Raw genomic sequence first — 22,358 nt, forward strand, 5'->3', positions numbered from 1 at the left:
TAGCCAGTGCTTACTCTAAAAAATTCTTATCCTCAATAAGTCTTTATTTTCTTATTCAGGAATCACAATTTTTATTTAGGAATGATTAGTTCTAAGGATCTGTCAGTGACTAGGACCTTCATATTTCATTAAGGCATCACATGTCAGTTGTAATAGTTAGACTGCATTCTGAGTACTACTACTCTTCACACTAAATTCTAGAGTTGGGACTTGATAATTAATGCCAGTTCCATTTTTATACATATTCTAATGAATATTTGAGGCTAAAAATGCATTTAAACAAGTAATCCAAATGGCTTTTCAGAACTAACATGGCAGGTTTGTGACATGGTACCTACTATTTTAAACTTCGGCAGAAGGGATGTCAAGATGCCTCAGCAGGTAAGAGTATTTGACATTTAGTCTGATGAACTGAGTACTAGTATACTACTAGTATACTAGGGGAGAACTAGTATAAGGTGTTCTCTGACCTCTATGCATTTGCTGTTGGAGATGCATGCCCATGTACTTTTGTGCACAAACACACAATGAATAAATGTAATACAAATTTAGCAGATATCCAAAGAATCTTTTTTTAAAGAACCCTTGCAGCTTCATTTTTGGGGCAAGCAACATCCCCGGGAATCTGTTGCTTGCTACTGAGTGAGAAGCTTGGCTCTGGGGTATAAATGTCATGCAGCCAAAAGTTTGGAGAAACAACCAGAACAGCACACAGAGTTGAATTCAGCACGTAAGTAACCACAAACAAACTGTGTCCAAGTTCCGGTGGACTTCGAATATACTGGGAGCCAGGCATCTTAGAAAAGGTGAAGGAAGTCATTATAATTTCTTGAGGATTGGTTGGCTCTGAAATTGAGATTAATGGTATCCTCTTTGAATAGCATATTAAAAACAAGCATGCATTGGAAATATAAAGATCACTTTGTTCCAGGAGAGTGGAAAGTGTAGTTCAAGGGCAAAGGATTACTCTGGCCTCCTGATAACAGAAATGTGTACAGAAATGTGTGCTCTCTACTCATACTTCCTACTACTGGCCTCTACTTTTCTGTAATTTGATGATTAATGTGGACTGGGTTAGTCCCTTGGGCCCAACGTGGCTGGGAAGGAGAGTATAAGCTTCTAGGCTCATTCTCTCAGGGCCCTGCTGCCTTCTAGTTGTTTCCTTGTAGTGGGCAGAGCAATAGCTGTTCCTTGTAGTGGGCAGAGCAATAGCTGCAAAGCCATCTGTGTCCAGATACCTGTAACCTGTGAGTAAATTGTTTATGTGGCCAAAGAGACTTTACAAATGTGACTTAGGGATATTTTGATGGGAAGATTATTGTGGTGGGCCCCATGTCATAACAAAGGTTTATCTAAATAGAATAGAAAAAGCAAAACAAAAAACAAAAAAAAAAAAACAAAAAAAAAAAAACAAAAAAAAACAGCAAAAGAGTTGACCTTCCCAGCAGTATTTTTTTTTTTTTGAAAATAGGAGGAATGGGGGGGTTACAAGCTACACCCCCAGGACTTAGAAAAGGCAAGGCAACAGTTTCCCCACTGCCAGTTTAGGTATGTCCATGCAGTCTGTGGCTTTGTAGGCTACATGTGACTGAAGGTAGCTCTGAATGTGATCCAATGCAAAATCAAAACCTTATGAGACTTTTATGTTCTAGTTATTCTGTTTTGTAATTTGCACTGTTTATAAGCTTGAACTTTTTACATGACAATTGCAATGTCAAATGGCTGGACATGCTTAGAAATGTGAAGCAGACCTCTGTAACTATGTTAGGTGCCTTCAGACCTGAGAAAGGTCAGAGAACAATGGGCCAAACAGCCTTTATGAACTGTAAGAGAGGAAACTTGACTATCTGAAACTACCATTTGGTTGTAGCAAAAAGCAAACAACTCAGTCTGAAGCATGTGCAATGTGATGGCTGGAAGGGGACTAAGTGCCTGCTGGTCTCCACACTGCCGCCAAGGAGGCCACAGTTAGCCAACATGACCCCTGAGGTTCATCTGGTTATCCTCAGTGTAAATATTAAGAAACATGGGCTGGGTATATAGCTGAGTAGCAGTGTATTTGCCTTTGCCTGGAAGGTTTTAGGCTGTAGGTTCAGTGTCTCATACTGGGGAAGGAGAAGGTATTAGGAAACTGAGGCTCAGGGCAAAGTGGACTGACTCACTGAAGTTTTAATTCACAAGAGTACCCAGCCCTTTTTGAGCTGGCATTTAGACAAGCATAGCAGGATGTGACAGACAATGCAAAAAGAAATTAGAGTCTGGGCTTCCACCACTCTCTCAGTTCATACTGTCCTGCTCTTTAAGAACAGCCAGCAGGACATAGTCCCTCTGTGGAGGCCAAAACATGTGATTTTCTCAGAGGAGAATCTGCCATGGCAAGATCTCTAGGAGGTGGTTCAGGAGAAAAAATGATTTGTCTGTTTTCAGTTTGTAGTGCATTCTTCTACCTTTCCCACATTCTGAAAATGCTGTTCAGCTCATGCCACTGTTGGGCCTTTCTGCCTGTTCTCTTAGGGTAAAGCACACTCAGGCCAGATGGGCTTATTCTGAGCTCTGGAGTACATGTATTAAAAATATCTCCAGAGGGTGGTGACAGACCTTACTTCTTTGGCTGGCAGGAGCCTAAGGTGGTGGCTAAGCTCTTTGGCAATATGTAACAAGTGTCTAATATGAGTGCATGTCCATTATTTATTATAAACAGTAGACCATTGGGGCATGCTTTAACTATAGAAGCCTGGTGAATAAATTGGGTCTGCTACACAGAATGAAAGATTTCAGATCTCAGAAAGTAATGTGAAGAGAACTAAAAGACATAAATATGCAACTAGAAAATTCAGCTTATGAAATTGTATATATGTATGTATGATATTTGTGTGAAGAGGTAGGAAAAATTGGGGAGGGGAGAAAGCTAACATGTGAATCTAGGGCTTCTGTATTATGAGTGTTTTCTTGCTAACCTTTAGATTTTACTGTCTAGTTTTGTGTACTGAATTTAAATAGGGTAGAAAAACTTCTTCAAGCCCAATATTACTCCACTATATAGATAGATTGTGTTTTATTTACTCATCAGTTGAAGTCTGTTACTTATTTCCATCTTTGTGCTATTAAAAATAAGTTTTTGCTTTGAACATTGGAGTATAAGATTTTTGTGTGTGTGCAGATAGATATTTTCATTTTCTATGTATATCTACCTCAAAGAGGTGTGCTGGGTCAAATAGTATTAAATATATGCTTAACTCTTTGATAAATTGCTGAATTGTTTTCTAAAGTGAATGATTCTCATGGATATTTATGCTATTGAAAATCTGGACTTAATACAGATATTACTAGTTGGACAGAGCTTGGATAAATTACATTAATCCCTTGACTGAAAGGTTTGTACAAATACAAGTTATTTATTTAGCAAGCATTGTTGAGCACCTATTTTCATTTCATTTTTCATTCTTTCTTTCTGTGTGTCTGTGCACGAATATGTGAGTGCTCAATGTGCATGCATAGCACTGTGCATGGGTAAAAGTCAGAGAACAACTTATAACAGTTGGTTCTCTAATTGTAACATATAGGTTCTGTGGATTAAACTCAGATCAGTAGCTTTAGAAAGGGCCTTTACCTGCTGAGCCATCTAGCTAACTCTGAATAACCTATTTTATACCGTGTCCTGGACAAGATCAAAGGCACTGTAAATGAAATATTTGTTTTCAAGGAGCTTGAGCTATTCACTTATTTTCAAGTAATGTTTACAAATAATTTATTGACAATGGAGGCAGAATCCCTATGCTATAGTGCTAGGTTAGCATGTACAGTTTCTAGAGAGACTTAGAGTTAAATGTTACAAATTTAAGTAAAAATGATAAAATAGAAATTTGTATGTACCATGTAATCATGACTATGTCAGACATTTAAGTCTATTTTTATAAATTTTTTTATAATAAAAACATAACTATCTCCTCATCTGTGTATGAAAACTGTGGGGTGGAATTGGTGGGTTTCAGGGCAGGTAAAAATAGAAGAGGCTGGATAGGCTGTGTGTAAAGATGGAACCTTGGGAAATAGTGTGCTGTCTGCTAGACTTGATCCCTTCCTCCTCTCCTCAGACAAAGTGACTCCTATTTGATGTACTTTGCCTGTTCCTGGCCTTACCCAGACATCAGCAATTGCCCTGCTGGGTAGTTAAATAGGAGGCTTTTAACTTTTTTCAGTGGGAAAATAGTTCTTCAAAGTTAAAGCCTTAACCATGTTTTTGTAAGAAGACAAAATTGAATTGCTTATTTATTTGCTCAAAGAGCACTATCTAATCTTTTTCCATAGATTAGAAAGGATTCCAGGACTAGAGCTGAGAAACTGCCCCAACCAGCTAATCTACTAGTCTTGATGATTCCAGAATGTTCTACTTGGGGCCCGCCTGAGTGCCTCCCTTGCAAACAAGCCCACTTATCTCCATTTTAAACATTCGGATCTGTCTGACCTGGGGAGGTGGGTGGGAGTGGTGAAAAGCAATGAGAGAGCATGATTTTACTCATGAGCAAAGGGCAGCCAGAAGTGTCAGTGTGAGGGATTCCTACCAGGGTTGAGTGAAACACAGCAGAGATACCAACCATAGAACAAAAGTGCTTTTTCTTTGTAGTTTTGCCTTTTTTGTTGTTTGTTTAATACTTTGTATTTTCTGAGATTATAATATAATTACATCATGTCCTCTTTTTCTTTAATTGTTATTATTGCTGCTGCTGCTGCTGCTGCTGCTGGTGGTGGTGGTGGTGGTGGTGGTGGTGGTGGTGGTGGTGATAGTAGTTGTGTGTGTGTGTGTGTGTGTGTGCACATGTGCTTTTCTTCTTTTCATTTTGTTAGTGTGAGATTATTTCCTGTGTTTTATATTGGTTTTAAATTAATATCCTTGGGTTGGAGTTTTCTTTCTAGTATCTTATATGATGCATTTATTTATTCCTAAAAATAAAATGCAACCTGCTCAGTCCATATAATGTTACTTATATGTATATCTTTTCAGGGCTGACCATTTGGTATTAGATAAACAATTGATGTGCTCTTAGTTCATTTTCCCAGATAGGGACTTACTACATACCTCAGCCTGGCCTCAAACCCTTGCTTTAGTCTCCCCAGTGCTGGGATTATAGGCATTTGCCACCATGGCTTACTTTGTACTCCTCCCCTTCATTGATTCATCCAGAATCAAGTAAATGACTTTTATTAGTTAACATGTTTCTTAGAAAAAAAAGATGTAGGAAATGGGTAAGGGTTGTAAAATAGAACATGTATGTTTCTATACACCATTTCGTAGCATATTTTACTTGTGTGTTCAACACTGGGACTAGTAAAAGTAAATATATTAAAAATTTATAACATTTTCAACTTAGAAAAGGTTACCCTTAGTGATAGGGTAATCACATTGTTGGAAATCCTACCTGCTTGGTAGTATTAAAAAGGCTTATATACTAAAAATTAAGTATAAAGAAACAAAATAAAAGACAAAATTATGCCTAAATGAACTCATGGTGGTCAGCCAGGCTGTGGTGGTGAATGCCTTTAATCTCAGCACTCAGTAGACAGAGAGGGTAGCGAACATCTGTGAGTTAGAGGCCACTCTGATTTACAGAGTGAATTCAAGCAGCCAGGGAAACCTTGTCTCAAAACCCCAAAGCCATCCAAATAACCAAACAGAAACACCTCATGATGGTCTTCATATATGTCAGTAGATAATACTGTAACATAAGAGGGTCTTGTAGATACTGAGACATTTGAGTTTTTGGCATTTTATTGAGTGTCTTCAGATTTCAGGATGTGAATTTTGTCATTTTAGTTTTTGTCTCCTTTCCCTTGTTAATGAGCTACACTGTTTTCTCTCTGTTTCTGCTTCTACTTTTTTCTTTTCCTGCTTCTATATGGTATGTATGGAAATATGGGAAAGGTGAAAGACTTCAGGGTCTTGGGGGAGGTTGAAAGGAAGGGTCTAGTACAGAAGTGAAAAGGATGTAAAAAGGTCAACTTCTGTCTTATCGTTTTGAGTTCTCTTTGACATACTTCTTTTTGTTCAGTTCCATTAAATCTGTCCTTTTCTTTTAGGATTCAGCTGGGTACGGATGTTATTTAAAGGTTTAGCCTTTCCACATACTGAGCAGTTTCCACTTTTGTTTTAACTGCATTAAGTTCATACAAGCCATCTGCCAGCATTGCCAGTTTTGTTTTTTCCATCTTTCTGTTTTGATAAAACAACACAATCACAACATATCTTTAAACGAAATGTAAGCCAAGTTGCTGTGAGCCCTCTTGGCTCTTCCTGGTTTTCACTGCCTTTGTGCTGAGAAGAGTTTTGTGCTTTTTTTCTTCCCACAATGGCTGGAAAGTCATATAGTGAGATGTAAGAGGAAAGCAAGGCTGCCTTCCTTTACAAGATCTCTGCTGGGCTCTGATTGAGTAGGCTACTAAACAGTTAGCCTTATGCCTGTGGAAGATGTAGTAGATATAGCTTAGAGTACCTATGGCAATTTTCATGCCTTCTAGACCAATGAATCAAAAAAATGAAAGTTGCTTCCAAAGCAGGAGTTTGGGAGTGGACAAATGCTTGCTAATAATTTTTGAGGGGTGAAGTTGACCTTTTCAGGTCTTGAGAGGGGAGTAGCTTTAGTCACAGGCCTAAGAAAGTCAGAAGTGGGCATGGATTTTGCAGGGACAAAGTGGTGGTCGGGGGCATCAGGGAGACAGAATCTACCTAGAACGGAAGTTATTTAGGTATAGGGGTTGAAGTAAAAAGAATGTTTATGGGCTTTTTGTGGGGAGGAGTAGGACACTAGCCCAGGGGCCTGAACACTGTGTGTGTGTGTGTGTGTGTGTGTGTGTGTGTTTTCTTGGGGATTGAATATTGAATTCAGGGTCTTACACATGTTAGCAAGTATACTATTGCTAAGGTATACTCAGAGTTCACTGTTGTGCATTTTTGTAGAGAGCCATTGCATTTGAGGGAGAATCCTTGTCTCCCTGCCAAGTTAGGGTTGATAGCTGGCAAGACAAAGTATCATGTCATTTGTCCAGGATGTCCTAGTACCTTGCATTTGGTGCTGTGTGTTTGCTTCCCAATGAAATCTAAGGTCTGTCACGAATGGTTCCCCAATCTCACCTTGAAAAGTCAGAAACTATCATCCTAATAATTCTACTTTTCAAATCTCAGACAGTGCCCAGAGGCAATATCCTCATCATTCATGTGATCAAACAGATTCTGAAGCTGCATAACTCATGATATATTTATTCTTGAAGCATTGTTTTCCCAAACACCTTTTTGGCAGAATAACATTTTTTTTTTTGATATTGGTACAGTAAAGACATGATGAGGTAGCCTAAGCATCTTTGGAATGTGGTTATGGTTTTTCTCAAAACCAGTGGTCTGGAAGAATGTGGTGGGTGCTGTGGATTCTGAGACCACCTTCAAGGACTTCATAAATTTTCTGTGATTGTAGAGGCCTTGCTGTTGACATTAACTGAACTCCAAGAGATGTAGCTCCTCCTTGTCTTGCATTGAGGCACTCATTCTGTGCATGATTATAATAATTCATGTTTGACACAGAAAGGAAGTGGAATCAGGAGACTTGCCAAAATGAAATTCAACAAAATGGTAGATTTTATTCAGTTTTCTTCTGGAGCATAGAGTATGGAGTTGTTATTAGAACAACTTGATTTTCTTTATAAAAAATGGAAACATAGCATCTTATAATTTTCCAGCAGTTCTGAAGTAAGTAGATGGAGCTCAGCAGTCCTGTAAAGATATGTTTCCCACTTGCAAGTGTTAATTAAATCATATCATATATGTAAATAAACTTCAGATATACCTGACTCTAGGCATGGTTCTCTAGGCTTATATATGAATATGTACTATGCTGGGATGGCAATGATATACTCAAGATACAATTTGCATTAAAGCAGAATTATTTTTGCTGTGATCTGTTCCCATCATGCACAGCATCCTGTCACTGCTGGCTTAAGATGGGAAGCATACCAACACACTATTTTCTCTGGAATAAATCCTGTTCCAGATGTGTGCTGTGGGATGAAGCAGGGAAATGTGTAGTAGGTTTGTCTCCTCTGTAGTTCTTCCTTTCCTCCTGCTCCTGCTCCTTCTCTTCCTCCTGGGGAGGATGTCTATAACCTATTTTATCTTTCATATATTTGTTTTTTCAATGACCATAGCTTCTTGAAATCATATGTTTAAAATGTAGATTAAATGCAGATTGGAGTCAGTATTCTGATAGTGTTTATCAATTTTTCAACTATCTGAGGGGAGACAGCTTTGTTGTCAAACCAGTTTGGGGAAAATCTCATGGGGACTAGCTATGGTTTTGATGTCTTCAGTTTTCTGCAGCCAGGGACTTGAACAGAAGAAGTGGGAGGCCTGAGCTTGTGAAATTTAGATTGTCAGATTCCCATGCATGCCAGTCAGTGTGCATTTATAGAGACAACCAAAGAGATAGCTGCCCAGACTCAGACAATTATAGGTGTGTCCTGTTTTATACAACAGCTGCTGTCCTCAAACCGGCTTGTCAATCAACATGATCATGAGAGTGGGGGAGGGAAGAGTCTCTGATTTAAAAAAAAATCCATGGTACACCCTTTACTTTCTCTATCTCCTGCTAAGCCCAGAATCCCTTATTCAGATTTCCTTCAAGAAGAGATTATTTGTAGGCCTTGTGCTTTGGCTGTTTTTCTCTAGGAAAAGAGAAAAAGGACCCTTTGAAATTTTTGAACCCTACTGTACAAGGAATGAAGAAAGCACTCAGAAGTAATTTCACTATATTGTTAGGTTTCTTGGCTTTTTAATTTTGTGCAGTGGTTGATATTTTATTTATTAATGGGTAGATGATAATATTTTGAGTACTTTGTACGTAGACTTAAGACTTAAGGCAGTGTTCACGTGTATTACATGGAACTGAAAGTTGTAAGGGAGGACATTTCTCAGGGAGGGAGAACAGAACCTAGTTCTCTCCTATTCTGGAAGAGTTACATTCCATTGCCATGGCCTCATTAATCACACTGTGGAAGAAGATGCTTGTCTTACTTGTTTGGTTAGTCATTGTCAATATCTGTTTTCACTGGTCTTTAAAGTGTGCTTTGCAATAGTATGAGGCTTTTAATTGTGTTTTTACTTACATAATTATTGATCGTTACTTAACTAGACCTGGTAAATTAATTTTCAAGCCAGTAGACTGGGCAAAAGCTATCAATCAGATAATATGAATTATAATTCTATACTAAATAATAATTTATATCAACAAAGTTACTGAAATCTGGCCTGACTTTTAAAATTTGTTTTCATAATTTTGTTTTGCAGGATAACAAAGCCACTGACCTTTGCTGATTGTGTTGGAGATGAACTTCCTTTAGGATGGGAAACTGTATATGATAAACAAATTGGAATTTATTATATGGACCACATAAATAGTAAGTAGACTGCCACATTTGCATTGTTATATGTGAGAGTTTTCTTTTTTTTTTCCACATAGAATCTCAAAAATGCTAAACCCTTGTTCTGTAAAACAAAATAAATGATCATGGTGACCAATGAAATATTGAGGTTTTGTAATATGGTATACTCTGTTTTCCTTAGCTGAGTAATGAATACACAAAGCTATTTTCTATAAGGAATAAATTCCCCAGGCATCCAGGAAACAGAAAAAACATATTATGTTGACTGCAAATTAGAGCCTACATATTCTTAGAAGCTGCTGTGATTGTCCTCCCCCCAGAGGCAATGTCTGGAGATATTGCCTGTGAGAGGTGCTTTTAGCATGTTGTGGGTGGAAACTAGGGGTGCTTCTCAACATCCTATAGTGCTTAAGATGGCTCTTTGATACAGAATAAGCATATGTCTAATGTGAGTAGGGGTGAGATATAGAATCTAGTACCCAGAAGCTGTACCACATTCAAGATCTGTTCTCTAGCTCTTGCTTTTCATATTCTGCCTCTTCATTAGGCTTCTTTGATCAGATCATAGTTAAGGTTCCATTTCTGACTCTCTTTGCATTTTCATTCTAGCTCCTCTTAGTACTGATGTCATTCTCATATTGTCCCTGGGGCCATGAAGCATGACTTTCCCTTGTGCTTCAGTTTATTACATATGGATGTACACTCATGTTGTTCTTTACCTCTGTGACTTTGAAGTTCTTTCCTACTCTGGGCCTTTGAGGCTGACTACAAAGTTTTTAGTTGCTTGGATCTGAATCTTTATGTCTTAGAACTTGGAATAGTGGACTTTCTGATGTGGAACACTGAAACTAGAGCAGTTTCAGCATTTCCAAGGGTTAGCCAATGATGACTGAAGAAGGGGAATAAGTACTTCCCTGGCCCTGCTGCTTTCAGGCAAGTATCTAAGTATTAGGGAATTTTAAGGTGGATACACTGCATATTGGAAAGGACAGAAGAGAAGATGAGAGACTGAAGCTACAGTACAGGTAGCCTTTTCACTGGCTCTTAGCATGCCCAGCATCTCATGACTGTGGATGTTCAAGGAAAGGTGGTTGTCTAGACTTGTTTTTCTAGCTAAGGTTCCAAGGGGAAGTTTTGAATACATACTCTCTTCTTCTCTGGGTCCCCTGGACTATGGGTATTGGCACTGTGGCTATATCACTAGGTTTTGTCCTTCTCAGGGACCGGTGGCATGGATGTTTAGGCTTACCAGATGGCAAAAGCAGTGGGTCTATCAAGATTTCCTGGGAAGCCTGCCTGCTGCTGTGGACCCTGGACCCTTTCCAGCCACTCTTCTCTCATAAACCGAGCTGTCTTCTCTTTCCTCCTCACTAACTATGTCACAACACATATTTCTAGAATTCCTGTATACTTCCCATTGTGTTACAGCCCTCAAGACACAGGAGAATGAAACAAGTTGTCAACTCTTAAGGGTTTAATACTCTCAAAAGTGGACATGAAACTTATGAGCAAATAGAAACAAAAGATTTGTTTCCAGCTACCATAAAACCATGTTCCACCACATAGGAAAGAGTAGGTGAGGACAACAGGTGTCATACCAGCTCCTTCCCTACAGATCTTTAGAGAATCCAACTTTGCAATTCTTTAAAGCACAAAATCTGAGGAATCAAGTATTAACATGGAAACTGTACAGGCTGATGATGAAGTAAGGAAGAAATAGATCCTAGATTGGCAGCCTACAAGGTTCGCTGTGAATAATGCTGTTCACCTGGCTGGTTACAGTGGGTCTCACAGCTGAATAAATATCAGGAACATCTGGGCAGTTATTAAAAAGCTCTGCCCATGTCCCACATTAAGCCAACTGTATCTGAACTATGGTTCTGGGATAGGGCCCTGACTTCTGGTAGCTTGCATTTTTAGTTCCCTAATTGACATACAGAATGCTTGGAGAGCTTTCTGAGAGGCTGGGGTGACAGTGACGACTGAATAAGGTCAAGTAGGTGGGAAGAGTATTTCCAAGGAGGTCTTAGTTTGGAACATTTACTCTGTCTCTGCCTCAGTCTCTGTCTCTGTCTCTGTCACTCTCTTGTCTGTCTCTGTCTCCCTCCCTCCCTGCCTCCCTGCTTTCCTTCCTTTCTCCCTCTCTCCTTTCCTCTGTGTGTATGTGTGTGTGCATGTGACAGACAATATATAATTTACCTTTCTATACCTTTGAGGTAAAATGCATATATCATAAAGGAAGCCATTTTTAAAGTGAACAGCCAAATAGTGTTTTGTACATTTGCGCAGCCACCTCTAGTTGCAAAACACTCTCATTTGACCCAAAGGGAAACTCACCTCCTTAAGCAGTCACCCTGCAATCATCTTTCCCCCAGTCTCTGGTAATTACCAATTTGCTTTTTATCCCTGTGGTTTTGCCTGTTCTAGACATTTCATATCCATGGGGTCAAACACTATGTGCCCTATTGGGTCTGGATTTCTTCAGCTAACATTGTGATTTTAAGACTCCTCCTCTCCATGCTATTCCAGCAAATCTTCACAACCCTTAGCATGTTATGGGAGGGGAAACTCAGACCTGGATTTCTTTGAGGATAGGAGTCAGGTTGATTCCCAGTGTGGCTAAGCTCAGGTGAGCCTAGATCGTGCTACTTACAGTAAAAAGGAAAGCTTAGGATGAAGCAACGTGTGCTGTGTATTGTCTGACATGGTCTTGCTTTGCACAGTGAAAGGCCATTGCATGAGAATTGAGTTGTGCTTTGGAGACCAGCTTACAATTACTTTGAGTCTGTGTAGAAGGAGTTGAAGTCAGGAAACAGGAATTCCACAGACTGGAATTGGAGAAAAAGATTGGAGTTGGAGACATGTCTTTGTCCTCCCCGGGTCTGCAGAATGAGAATGCAGAAGTGGGGAATGTTACAGTTGTGAGTGTCAAGAGATAAAGAGATCAAGAGAGAATACAAAAACAGTATTGGGGGACAGTCATGTGTAAATTATTTCACGTTAAAGAGGTCTCTGGAAAGAATGTTATAAATACCCTTAAGCTTTACAGTTTTAAGCTCATTTAGGGCCATCTCCAATGCTTATTTTCTTGTATTTCCTTCCCTTTCATCTCTGTAGCATTTTCGTGTCTGAGCTATGGGTACCTTAGTAGGAGGTGGGCCACTCTTTATAAAGGTTCATGATGTGGACTCTTCCATATTGTTCATTCTGGTAATTAGGTAATTAACTAGTCACGTAAACACCTGTCAGTCAACCTGCAGCGTTCACACTCAACTCACTTGTGATTTTCCCTTTTCCACTTCAGAGCTTACCCAGATTGAAGATCCAAGAGAGCAGTGGAGGCGAGAGCAAGAACGCATGCTGAAGGAGTATTTGATTGTAGCCCAGGAGGCTCTCAATGCCAAGAAAGAAATCTACCAGATCAAGCAACAGCGCTTTGAGTTAGCTCAGGAAGAATATCAACAACTGCACAAGTTGTGTGAAGATGATGGCCGCTCATATACCAGCTGTGAGTTGACTTGTGTCCTTCAATGAACATCTGTTTCTTTAAAGCCACTCTCTTGTCTGAGTTCTCTGAATATAGTCAGTTGTATTTGGGCAAAACAGCTTTGTAAAGTCTCAGTCACATACCATTAGGCAATCCATATTTATTAAGTTGTCTGTGTTGCACCCAGATACTGGACCATGGTGGTGACTAAGAAAGAAAGATAGGTATGAATGGTAAAAAGTAAACATCCATACAATTTCAGGCTATAATGTGAAACAGTCTCCCATTTCATGATTGCCAGGTTTCACTTGGAGGGTTCTGCTTAGAAATGGCTGCAGTTAGCACTGCTTGTCTGAAAATGATCTCTTGAGAAAACCACAGAGCAGCTTCCTGAGTACTGACTGGGGAGATCCAGGAGTCTGTAGCTATGTCCATCTTCTAACTGTGAAAAGGCTATTCCTGGGCTTTAGGATATCATTGGTCAGAACACTGAGGGAGTCTATCCCAGGTATCTCTGACCCTTAAATAAGAGGCTTTTCTTTGCTGATTTCAAAAGGAACCTTGGAGGGTTCCATTTAGAGGCTGCCAGAGGTGGGCTCTCACTTTACTAGTGCTTAGTAGGTACCTAGATGTAGAAGAATCCAGGTTCAGTTTCAGAAACCAGAACCTCTTTTCGACATGAACAGTTCCTATTTGAACATGCATGACCCTTCTCTAAAGAATTGCCTATACAGATACCTTAGTTACCTTTGTTTTTGGTGGCAATGACCTTGGAGGGAGGGAGGGAGGGAGGGAGGGAGGGAGAGAGAGAGAGAGAGAGAGAGAGAGAGAGAGAGAGAGAGAGAGAGAGAGAGAGAGAGATACTATTTAGATTTTGCTTTTATCAATACCTACCTATGTCTGGTCGAGACATGGGGGTGGGCAATCTAATACTGACACTGCTTTATTACCAGGTATTTACTCTGGTAACAGAGCTTTGACCACTAAAGATACAATCATAGCTTTTTTGTATTGCAAGTCAGAATGGAATTGAGGCCAGAGGGCTGTATGCCTCGTGCTTTTTTATTGCAACTGCTGAAGGTGAAAAGCTTAGAAGCTATGCATACTGGGGAAGGGTTTCCCTCTGAATCAGGAATTTAAAAATATTTCTATTGCTCTGCTTCTTGAGGGAATGCAGACAACTCAGGTATAATGGTGTGTTATTTTCAAGTCATCTAATCTCTTGGTCATACATGATATTGGTTCCTCCTCATTTATTTTTTGAACTTTCCACTAGAAAGTGATAGGTCAGCTCAGCACTGAGCTATAGAGGCTTTCTGCTTCCACAGTTCTCTTTTAAGACTGTGCTCTAATTTTGGTAGGAGGGAAATACTGGATTCATAGAATGCATTAACATATATCCTTTTTCCCCTCCCTGAAAGAGTTCATGAAGGGATTTGGTATCCATGCTACTTTAACTGCTATGATACCATTCACTAGAAAAGTCCTGGGGTATAAAGTTCTTTGTGGAAAATTTTCAACTAGATAAAGGCATATTTAAGTTTGTGTTTCTTTGTGAGTCAATTTTTGTATTTATTTGTTTCTAAAGTTTATCTACTTCATCCAATCTGTAAGTCAACAGTCTTTTCTGTGAAGTATCAGCAGTAAATATGTTAAAGTTTGCTGGCCATCTCAGAGCCATCTACTCGGCCATGTTATTATTGTATTAAAATAGTTAGAGGCAGCATTTAAATAAACTAAATTATGTTCCAGTAAAAGTGTAAATACAAGTAGCCAGCTACATTCAGCTCATAGGAAGATAATTGGACTGCCATTTGAGATGTCAAGTCTTCAATTTTTTTTAAATGTTTGTAGGCAGGCTGTGAGGTAGGTGGTCTCTTCCTTCATGCATGATATTAATATTGTATGTCTTTTTTCCCTTTTGTGTGTGTGTGTGTGTGTGTGTGTGTGTGCATGTGCACACTCGATCAAGCATGTGTACTTGCATGCAAGTACAAATTCACATGAAGACTAGAGATCTGTATTAGTTGCTCTCTATATTATTTTTTGAGATACAGTCCCTCAGTGAACCTAGACTTTTCTGATCAAGTTATACTGGCTGGTTAGTCTACCATGTAAGTTCCAGAAATCCAATTCAAGTCCTTGGGCTTGGCATCGAGTGTCTTACCCACTAATCCATTTTGCTACCCACCCCCCCTTTTTTTCTAGTTTTATTAAAGCAGAACTATAAGTTAGTGATTTAAAACATTCTTATTTTTTTACATACTCTTTCAAATTATAAATTCTTCTTTAAGTTCTGTTTGACTCCATCCCTCAAAATATAGTACACTGGGCTTTTTTCTATTTCTTTTCATTTTCTTTTGTGAATGAATTTTGGTGCATGGGGGTCTTTAGAAGTAAGTTGCTGGGACTTCTAAAAATTGTCCAGTTTCTGATTTATAATTCTATGGTCTTTTTATGGCCCATTGTGTAGTAGTCTCATAGTATCAAAAGGTCACAGACATAGAGACTCAAGGTCACACTGAGCTGAAGCATTGGCTCATACCTGGGTCTGTGGTCATATAGTTAACAATTATTAATCTTCCAGAAAGTTACTTAGCAGAAACAAGTTTAATCCATATAAGATTAGCACTATTTGTAGCTAAAGAAGACATGGATATTGGCAGTGTTTTGTTGCTGGGTGGTTGTTTTTTGTTAGACCTACCTAGTATTGTATTTCTTTCCAGAAATGCGTATGTGCTTTATTGGTTACATGTTTTAGTTATGTATCCAAGAAAGGATCCCAATTCAGACTTTAGAAGGCAATAGATAGTATGGAGATATGGCTCAGCAGTCAAGAACACTTGTTCTTGCAAAGGATCTGGGTTTGGTTCCCAGCTTCCACCTGATGGCTCACAACTGTCTGTAAATCCAATTCCAGAGGATCTCACACCCTCTTTTAACCTCTGTCAACACTAGGCACATGTGGCACACCAACATACAAATGAACAGAATATAACATATTTATTACACATAAACAAAATCAATAAATCTAAAACCAAATTTTGTTTTAAAAGAAGGAAGGAGAAGGATTGTATGTTAGTAAAACTTGAAAGAACTTTCTTGTCAATGACTGGAAAAGGAAAACTTAATCAAAGGAAAGTATGTGCTATGACCTGGCAACTACTCGTTTAGCTAGGCCTGAGCATGGAGACTCAGCAGTATGTGACATTGAAAATACAGATACCCTTAGAGTACTTGATTTGAGAAAGAGTAAGTGACGCACTTCAATGTAGTGCTGAGCCTATGAAGCAAGGTTATTCAAGTCCAGTGGAAATGAGGCATTAGCAAGATCATTTTTTTAAATATTTCCATTGGCTTTTCATTCCTTTGACATTTAGGCAAATAAATAATTATACTCGATTACAGTTCTTCCTCCAGTTATAAAGACTCAAGATATTGTTTTTGAAGAGATTTCTGTGTCACCAGAAGTACCTTATGACTCTGAGTGTAGTGATGTTAGGACATGTTCAACAAGTTCCATCACCTGACTTGCCAGAAGTAACCTTCTAGACCCAGTAGATCCAGGAGTAGGCTGTCTTGAAGGCCAGAGTTGGACCTGTCTGTTTTCAGGAAAGGGCTGGAGATGCCAGTGGAGCTTCCTAGGGCCTATCAGCTCACCAGGGAAAAAGTCAGCTATGAATGGAATCTAGGAGTTAATCCAAGTGGTTTATCAAGTGGCTGCTGTTCCTAGGGTTTCCACCAGGCCTTTTCAGTGTTCTGTTTAACGTGAGCTACTGATTACAATGAGGAAAACCCTGCTAGTCATGACTCAACTGAATTCTTTCTAGCTACAGGGTAAAGTTCAGTAGAGTCCTGTTGGCTTAAATGTCTGTAATCTAACAGATGTCTTATATGGCCACAACAGAGAGCCTGGTACCAAGTTAGGAGCTTCTTCTGGCTGGATCCATAGCACATCTGGCTCCAACCAGCTACACTGGATCTCTCTGTAAGCCAACTGGTCAATTCAAGCAAGGAGGTAGCAAGTTCCTTGCTGTGGTACTGGGAACTGAGTGAGCACTGTCTATCTAGATTTGCTTCCTATTAATTAACTTTCTCCATTAAAATAACTTGAAGCAAAAGCAAAACAGTATTTAATAAGCTAGTGTTTTGAATATGTTAGTATGATTGCCAATCATAATCACAAGATATGATCTTCATTGTTCTCTAATGAAATAGAATATAAAGCTGGGGAGATAGTTTAGTCATTAAAGTGCTTGCCTTGTAAACATGAAGACCTGAGTTCAATCTCCAGAAACCATGCAAAAAGCTGGGTGTGGTAGCACATGCTTCTAATACTAGCCCCAAGGGAGGTAGAGACAGGTGGATCCCCCAGGGAATCAGCCAGCCTAACCTACTTGGCAAGTTCCAAGCCAGTGAGAAATCCTGTCTCAAAAAGGTGCTGCTTAAGAAACAATCTGAGTCTTTGATCGACACTTGCATGCATACCAGCATACACATCTATTCTGGCACACAGATGAACAAGCACATATACACACAAGAACAAACCTCAAGGGGGCGGGGTTAGACACACACACACACACACAGAGACAGAGAGACAGAGAGAGACAGAGACAGAGGAGAGGAGATGGGAAGGAAAGAGAGTATGAAACAAAGACTAAACAATTTCTTTAAGGTTATGTACCCAGGAGATGATAGAACTTAAATTGGAACCCATATGTGTTTGTGGTCTTCAATTCTCTGTACTGTTTCTTAAACAAAGAAGAGGCATCTCAGAAGTGCTGGTTGCAATTTTGAAACACATTTGGCACTCCTCCATTTTCAAGTTATCTAAAACTGACTGACTATAAATTAATAAGGTGTCTAGAAATTATGCAAAATACATGGGACAACGACAATGGAAAGTACTTTCTGTTTCTTGACTCTCTTGTGTCCCACACAGGATCATTAAACCATTCATTTTTTTTTTTTTTTGCACAGATATTTAGTGCCTGCTGTTAGTATGAACTAAATGCTGGGGACACAATTTATCCTTAATGGCTGATTGTCAGGAAAATGAGGCAACAGTGATAAACATAGAAACAAACTAGAACAGCCATTTCTAATGCTGGAACAGAAGGGTGTGGAGAGGATTGGAGGAGCGGAAGTGCATTTTGTCCACACCCTTCACACATTTACCCCTGAGCTATATAGAATCACCAGAATGAAGCTTTATTCATTGGAAAGAAAGATTTTGTGTCAATATTGGGCCATCTGGTATCTAAGAATATCCAAGCCTTGACCTTTTTTTGTTGCTGACTAAAACAGACCCACATGCTCTGCCGTATAGAGAAAACATGTCTCCAGGAACAGAGATCGCAGCCCTCCTTCATGTCTCTGAGGACCTGGGCTCACTGCCTGGTATACAGTCCTATTTTGTGCTTTGTATATCACTGGAGATGAAGTAGTTCTACAGTGGACATTCCTCTAGTTTTCCTACTGGTCCATTTTGCAGAATTCTCTCCTACGTGTTTCATTGCAACATATTCCTCTGTTTGCCTTCCTTTTACTGATTAATGCATTCTTTATCTCAGCAATTTTTCCTGTAGTTACTCCCTCATTCTTGTGAAACTCTAGCCTCTGCATGAATTCAGATGAACTATGTGACCATTTGCAGGAGCCTTTGGAAGAAATTTTTGCCTGAGGTAGAATTGTACTCTGAGCTACAGGTCTGTAAACTATGTTAGCCCTGCAGGCTAAATTCTATCAATGCAGGTGTTTGCAAAAACATTTTCTTGGCACTGAGCCATGACCATTCACTCCCTTAATGTCTATGGCAGTTAAACAGCAGAATCAGGTATTTGAGACAGACTATATTGCCCAAATAGCCAAACAAACAAATTGTATTTCTCTCTTTATGGAAAAATTTCCTCAGCCTAAATCAGCAGTTGTCAACCATGTGGACAAGTCTCCTGAAGAGGGCCTTTATCTGCTACTGCCTGTTCATTATCTAAGGATGGAGTTAGATGCTTTTATTGTTTGTTCCTTTAAAGTCTCTCGGGTAATTCCCGAGTTGAGGTCTGGTGGTGGTCTGAGGACTGCGACTTGTCCCATCTAGCAGCAGGAATGTAACTTTATTATCATGGTTCCAAGAATGAGCTGAGCTGCCACAAGTGTCTCTGGGTGCCTGGGAAAGAGGCAGTCTTATCTCCGGTGAGAACATGCTGATTCATCCTGGATTCTTTGGTCAGGTGGTGGCAAAGCTTGACCTTATCAACCATCAGTGCTGCCAACATTCTTTCTGAGGCTCCAAGCCCATCCCACTCTATCTATGGACTATCTTCCATCGGCACTCTGCTAAAAGTTTTCTCATCTGCTTGTCTGGTTTAAGATTGAGAGCTTTAGGCAACCCTGTCATCCTTTTGTTCCCCTTCCCACAGGCAGGTTGGAGCAGGCCAGAGAAAAATAGATCACATAGCATTTTTCTCACATGTTAGTCAGCAAGCCTAAATTCTGAAGGCTACAGGAGGGCATGCCTATTTACTGAGAGCTAATCCCCAAGAGCTCAAAAAAGCTGTGGTTACTCCTGTGAATGATGGCATAGTTTAGGTCAAGTCACTACAAACTCAGTGTTTTCCTCATGGAGGGGAAGCATCATCCTTTTCTCTGCGTGACAGTTTTCTGACAATAGGTAAAATATGTGTGAAAGGCATTTCTGTGATAATACGTATAATACTTTGCATTTTGTGATCCAGCTAAAGCTAACATTATTGTTATATCATCCAAAGCAATATTATATTCCTGAATAGATTCCTTAAGTTATTTAATGCCTTTCAACATTGAACTGTCAATAGAGAAGAGAGTCTTGAGGTGGAAGTCTGGTCTTTATTATAAACATTGGATTGGAGATAGGTATCTTGTAATAAGTGTGACATGTGTGCTGTGAAAAGAGGTCAGGAGTCCAAGGTATTTTTTGGACTCTAAAAATGGTTCTGATAGATTTACTGGAACTGAGGATTTTATTTTTAAATTGAATTATACTATTAAAAGTTTTGCTAGTGTTCACAACTATTCTTAGCATCTAGAGATTATATTTGCAGTTTTGGATGCTTGGATTGCCTTTTCTCTCATCACAGAGATAGAATTTCTTATATTTAGAGAGTAACAGAAATTATTTCAGTGCAGTAAAAGCTGACATTTTATGTTGTTTTAGCTGTAGATGTGGAAGACGTGCCTGGACCCACATGCCTGGACACTAAGCATTTCATGGACAATGGAGTCTCTCCAAGATTGGGTATAGAGTTTTTGTTGGTGGGGTTGGAACCTCTGAAGTGGTAGTCTTGTTGTATTGAGTCCACCATCTAGATCTTAAATATTCTGAGGATGACTACTGGTCAGTGTTATGGTTCTGTTAGGGAGAAACAAGACACAGGGTAGAGAGAGGTTGTTGTGTAGATGTCCAGTAGTGGCCCTCACAACTCTCATGTGTTTTTCAAGACCATGGTAATATTTTCTATGAAGTGTCAGAGGCAAGAACAGTTTTATGGTTGTGATTCTTACTTCATGTTACTTAGTCTTTCTCTCTCTCTCTCTCTCTCTCTCTCTCTCTCTCTCTCTCTCTCTCTCTCTCTCTCTCTGTGTGTGTGTGTGAGAGAGAGAGACATCTGAGCATCTGAGTGCAAATGTATGTGGAGACCAGACCTCAGGTATTGTTCTTCAGGGGCTTTAGTTTGGTCTCACTATTATTTACTTCTTGGAGACAGTATATCTCACTGATTAGGCTAGTCTGTCTGGCCAGCAAGTCCCAGGGATTCAGCTATCTCAGCAGTGGAATTACAAACACCTCCCACAGTGCTTGGATTTTTACTTAGCTTCTGTGTCAGGTACTTTATGGACAGAGCTTTCTCCCAAGCTTGGTTCTTATTAGTTCTTAAGATGGAGTTTAATGATGTTGAATTTTAGTGCTAGGGTGGTTAGTTTCAAGCCTCAGTGAGAAGGATCACAGATGTTGACTGTTGGGTTGATCCTGCTGATTTAACAAATTTAACATGAGTGTAGGGAAGGAGATTAACAACCCTTAGTCTTATTTGTATTTGTATATTACATTTAACTATTTAACTGAAGACATTTAAGTGTAGGTGAGGGAGTTATGCTTGATGTGGAGATTGGGTGTATAGGGGGTGTGGGTAAAATGTGGGTATACACAGTATGTGTGTGGAGGTTACGGGCAACCTTAGATGTTGGTCTTTACATTCCATCTTGAGACAAGCCATTTTGTCCTTTCACATCTGTCTGTGTATGCCAGGATACCCAAAAGCTTCTGGATATTCTCCTGTCTTCACCTCTTATCTTGTTGCAGTAACATTGGGATTTAGAGATGTGTACTGGCTTCTTGTGAGTTTTGGGGATTTAAACTTAGGTCTTGATATTTACATAGGAAGTGCTTTGCTCATTGAACCGTTTCCCCAACCCTGATGTACAGATTTTCTATAAATGATTTTTGCCTGTTAAGAACAATGTGTGAGGAGCTAGAGAGATGCCTCAGCAATTAAGAGCACTGGCTGCACTTCTGGAGGACCCAGGTTTGATCCCTAGCACCTATACCATGGCTCACAAACTCCATTTCTACAGATCCAATGCCCTCTTCTGGCTCCACAGGCAACAGGCACTCCATGGTATACAAATGTACATGCTGGCAAGACACCATTACATATACAATTTTAAATCTTTAAAAACAATATTTTTTGAGCCACAACATTCATTGTTGATCTTAAATGAAATTCTGGAAGTTGTATAATTTGGAAAGACATTCTTATCTAAGATCGAATTCTGGTGTATGGGGAGTGCGTTCAGGGCTGGTGCATGTTATAAAGATTTCTATGAATGATCTGTATTCCTAGCCTAAGAATTGTAAATTTTGTTCTTGTTTGTGACAGAGTCTTACTCTGTAGCCCATGCGGGCCCTATGTTTAAAGCAGTCCCCTTGTCTCAGCTTCCCAAATCCTGGATTACAGACATGAGCTACCACACCCAGCTAAGAATTGTGTTATAAAAATGATTTTCTCTATGTCCTTGAGAGATCACAATTCTAAGTATAAGACAATTTGAGATAAAGTTGGCAGACATTGCACTCTTCCAGATACTTATTTCTAGTATATTCAGTTGTTTGAAGTTCTGACTAAATGGGGCTTAAGTAGTAGATTTTCCATAGAGCTGTTTTTAAAATAGGAGCTCTGAACTGCTCAAATTAACTTTGGATGTGGTTCTAATTGAAGTTTTAAATAATCCTGCTGTGTAAGCTACTTGATGGTTTTAAGCTGTCCTTTCCAATATAAAGTGAGGGAAGGATCTTGAATTAAATTCTAGTTGTAAGCATCTAAGTTTACTATAAGAGGAAATGCCTGTCATAGGTACTGAAATCACAGGAGGCTAAAGATGCTTGGGTAGCTTGACTCACAGATGAAGACCA

At 39.4% G+C, this 22,358-nt stretch overlaps 1 protein-coding gene across 3 annotated transcripts in view; it reads left to right on the top strand.

The window, feature by feature from the left end:
- Wwc3 (WWC family member 3) overlaps positions 1-22,358 on the top strand; it is a 106,764-nt gene that overhangs the window by 28,958 nt on the left and 55,448 nt on the right. For 2 of the 3 annotated variants that reach the window (XM_076918716.1, XM_076918717.1), the window contains exons 2-4: positions 9,329-9,438; positions 12,728-12,931; positions 20,103-20,183. In XM_076918716.1, coding sequence (XP_076774831.1) covers positions 9,329-9,438; positions 12,728-12,931; positions 20,103-20,183 — 395 coding nt within the window. The remainder of the gene's footprint in view (positions 1-9,328; positions 9,439-12,727; positions 12,932-20,102; positions 20,184-22,358) is intronic. The other variant, XM_034485673.2, reaches the window with a different exon arrangement.

This window comes from Arvicanthis niloticus, chromosome X, assembly GCF_011762505.2.
Source record: "Arvicanthis niloticus isolate mArvNil1 chromosome X, mArvNil1.pat.X, whole genome shotgun sequence".
NCBI lineage: Eukaryota > Metazoa > Chordata > Mammalia > Rodentia > Muridae > Arvicanthis > Arvicanthis niloticus.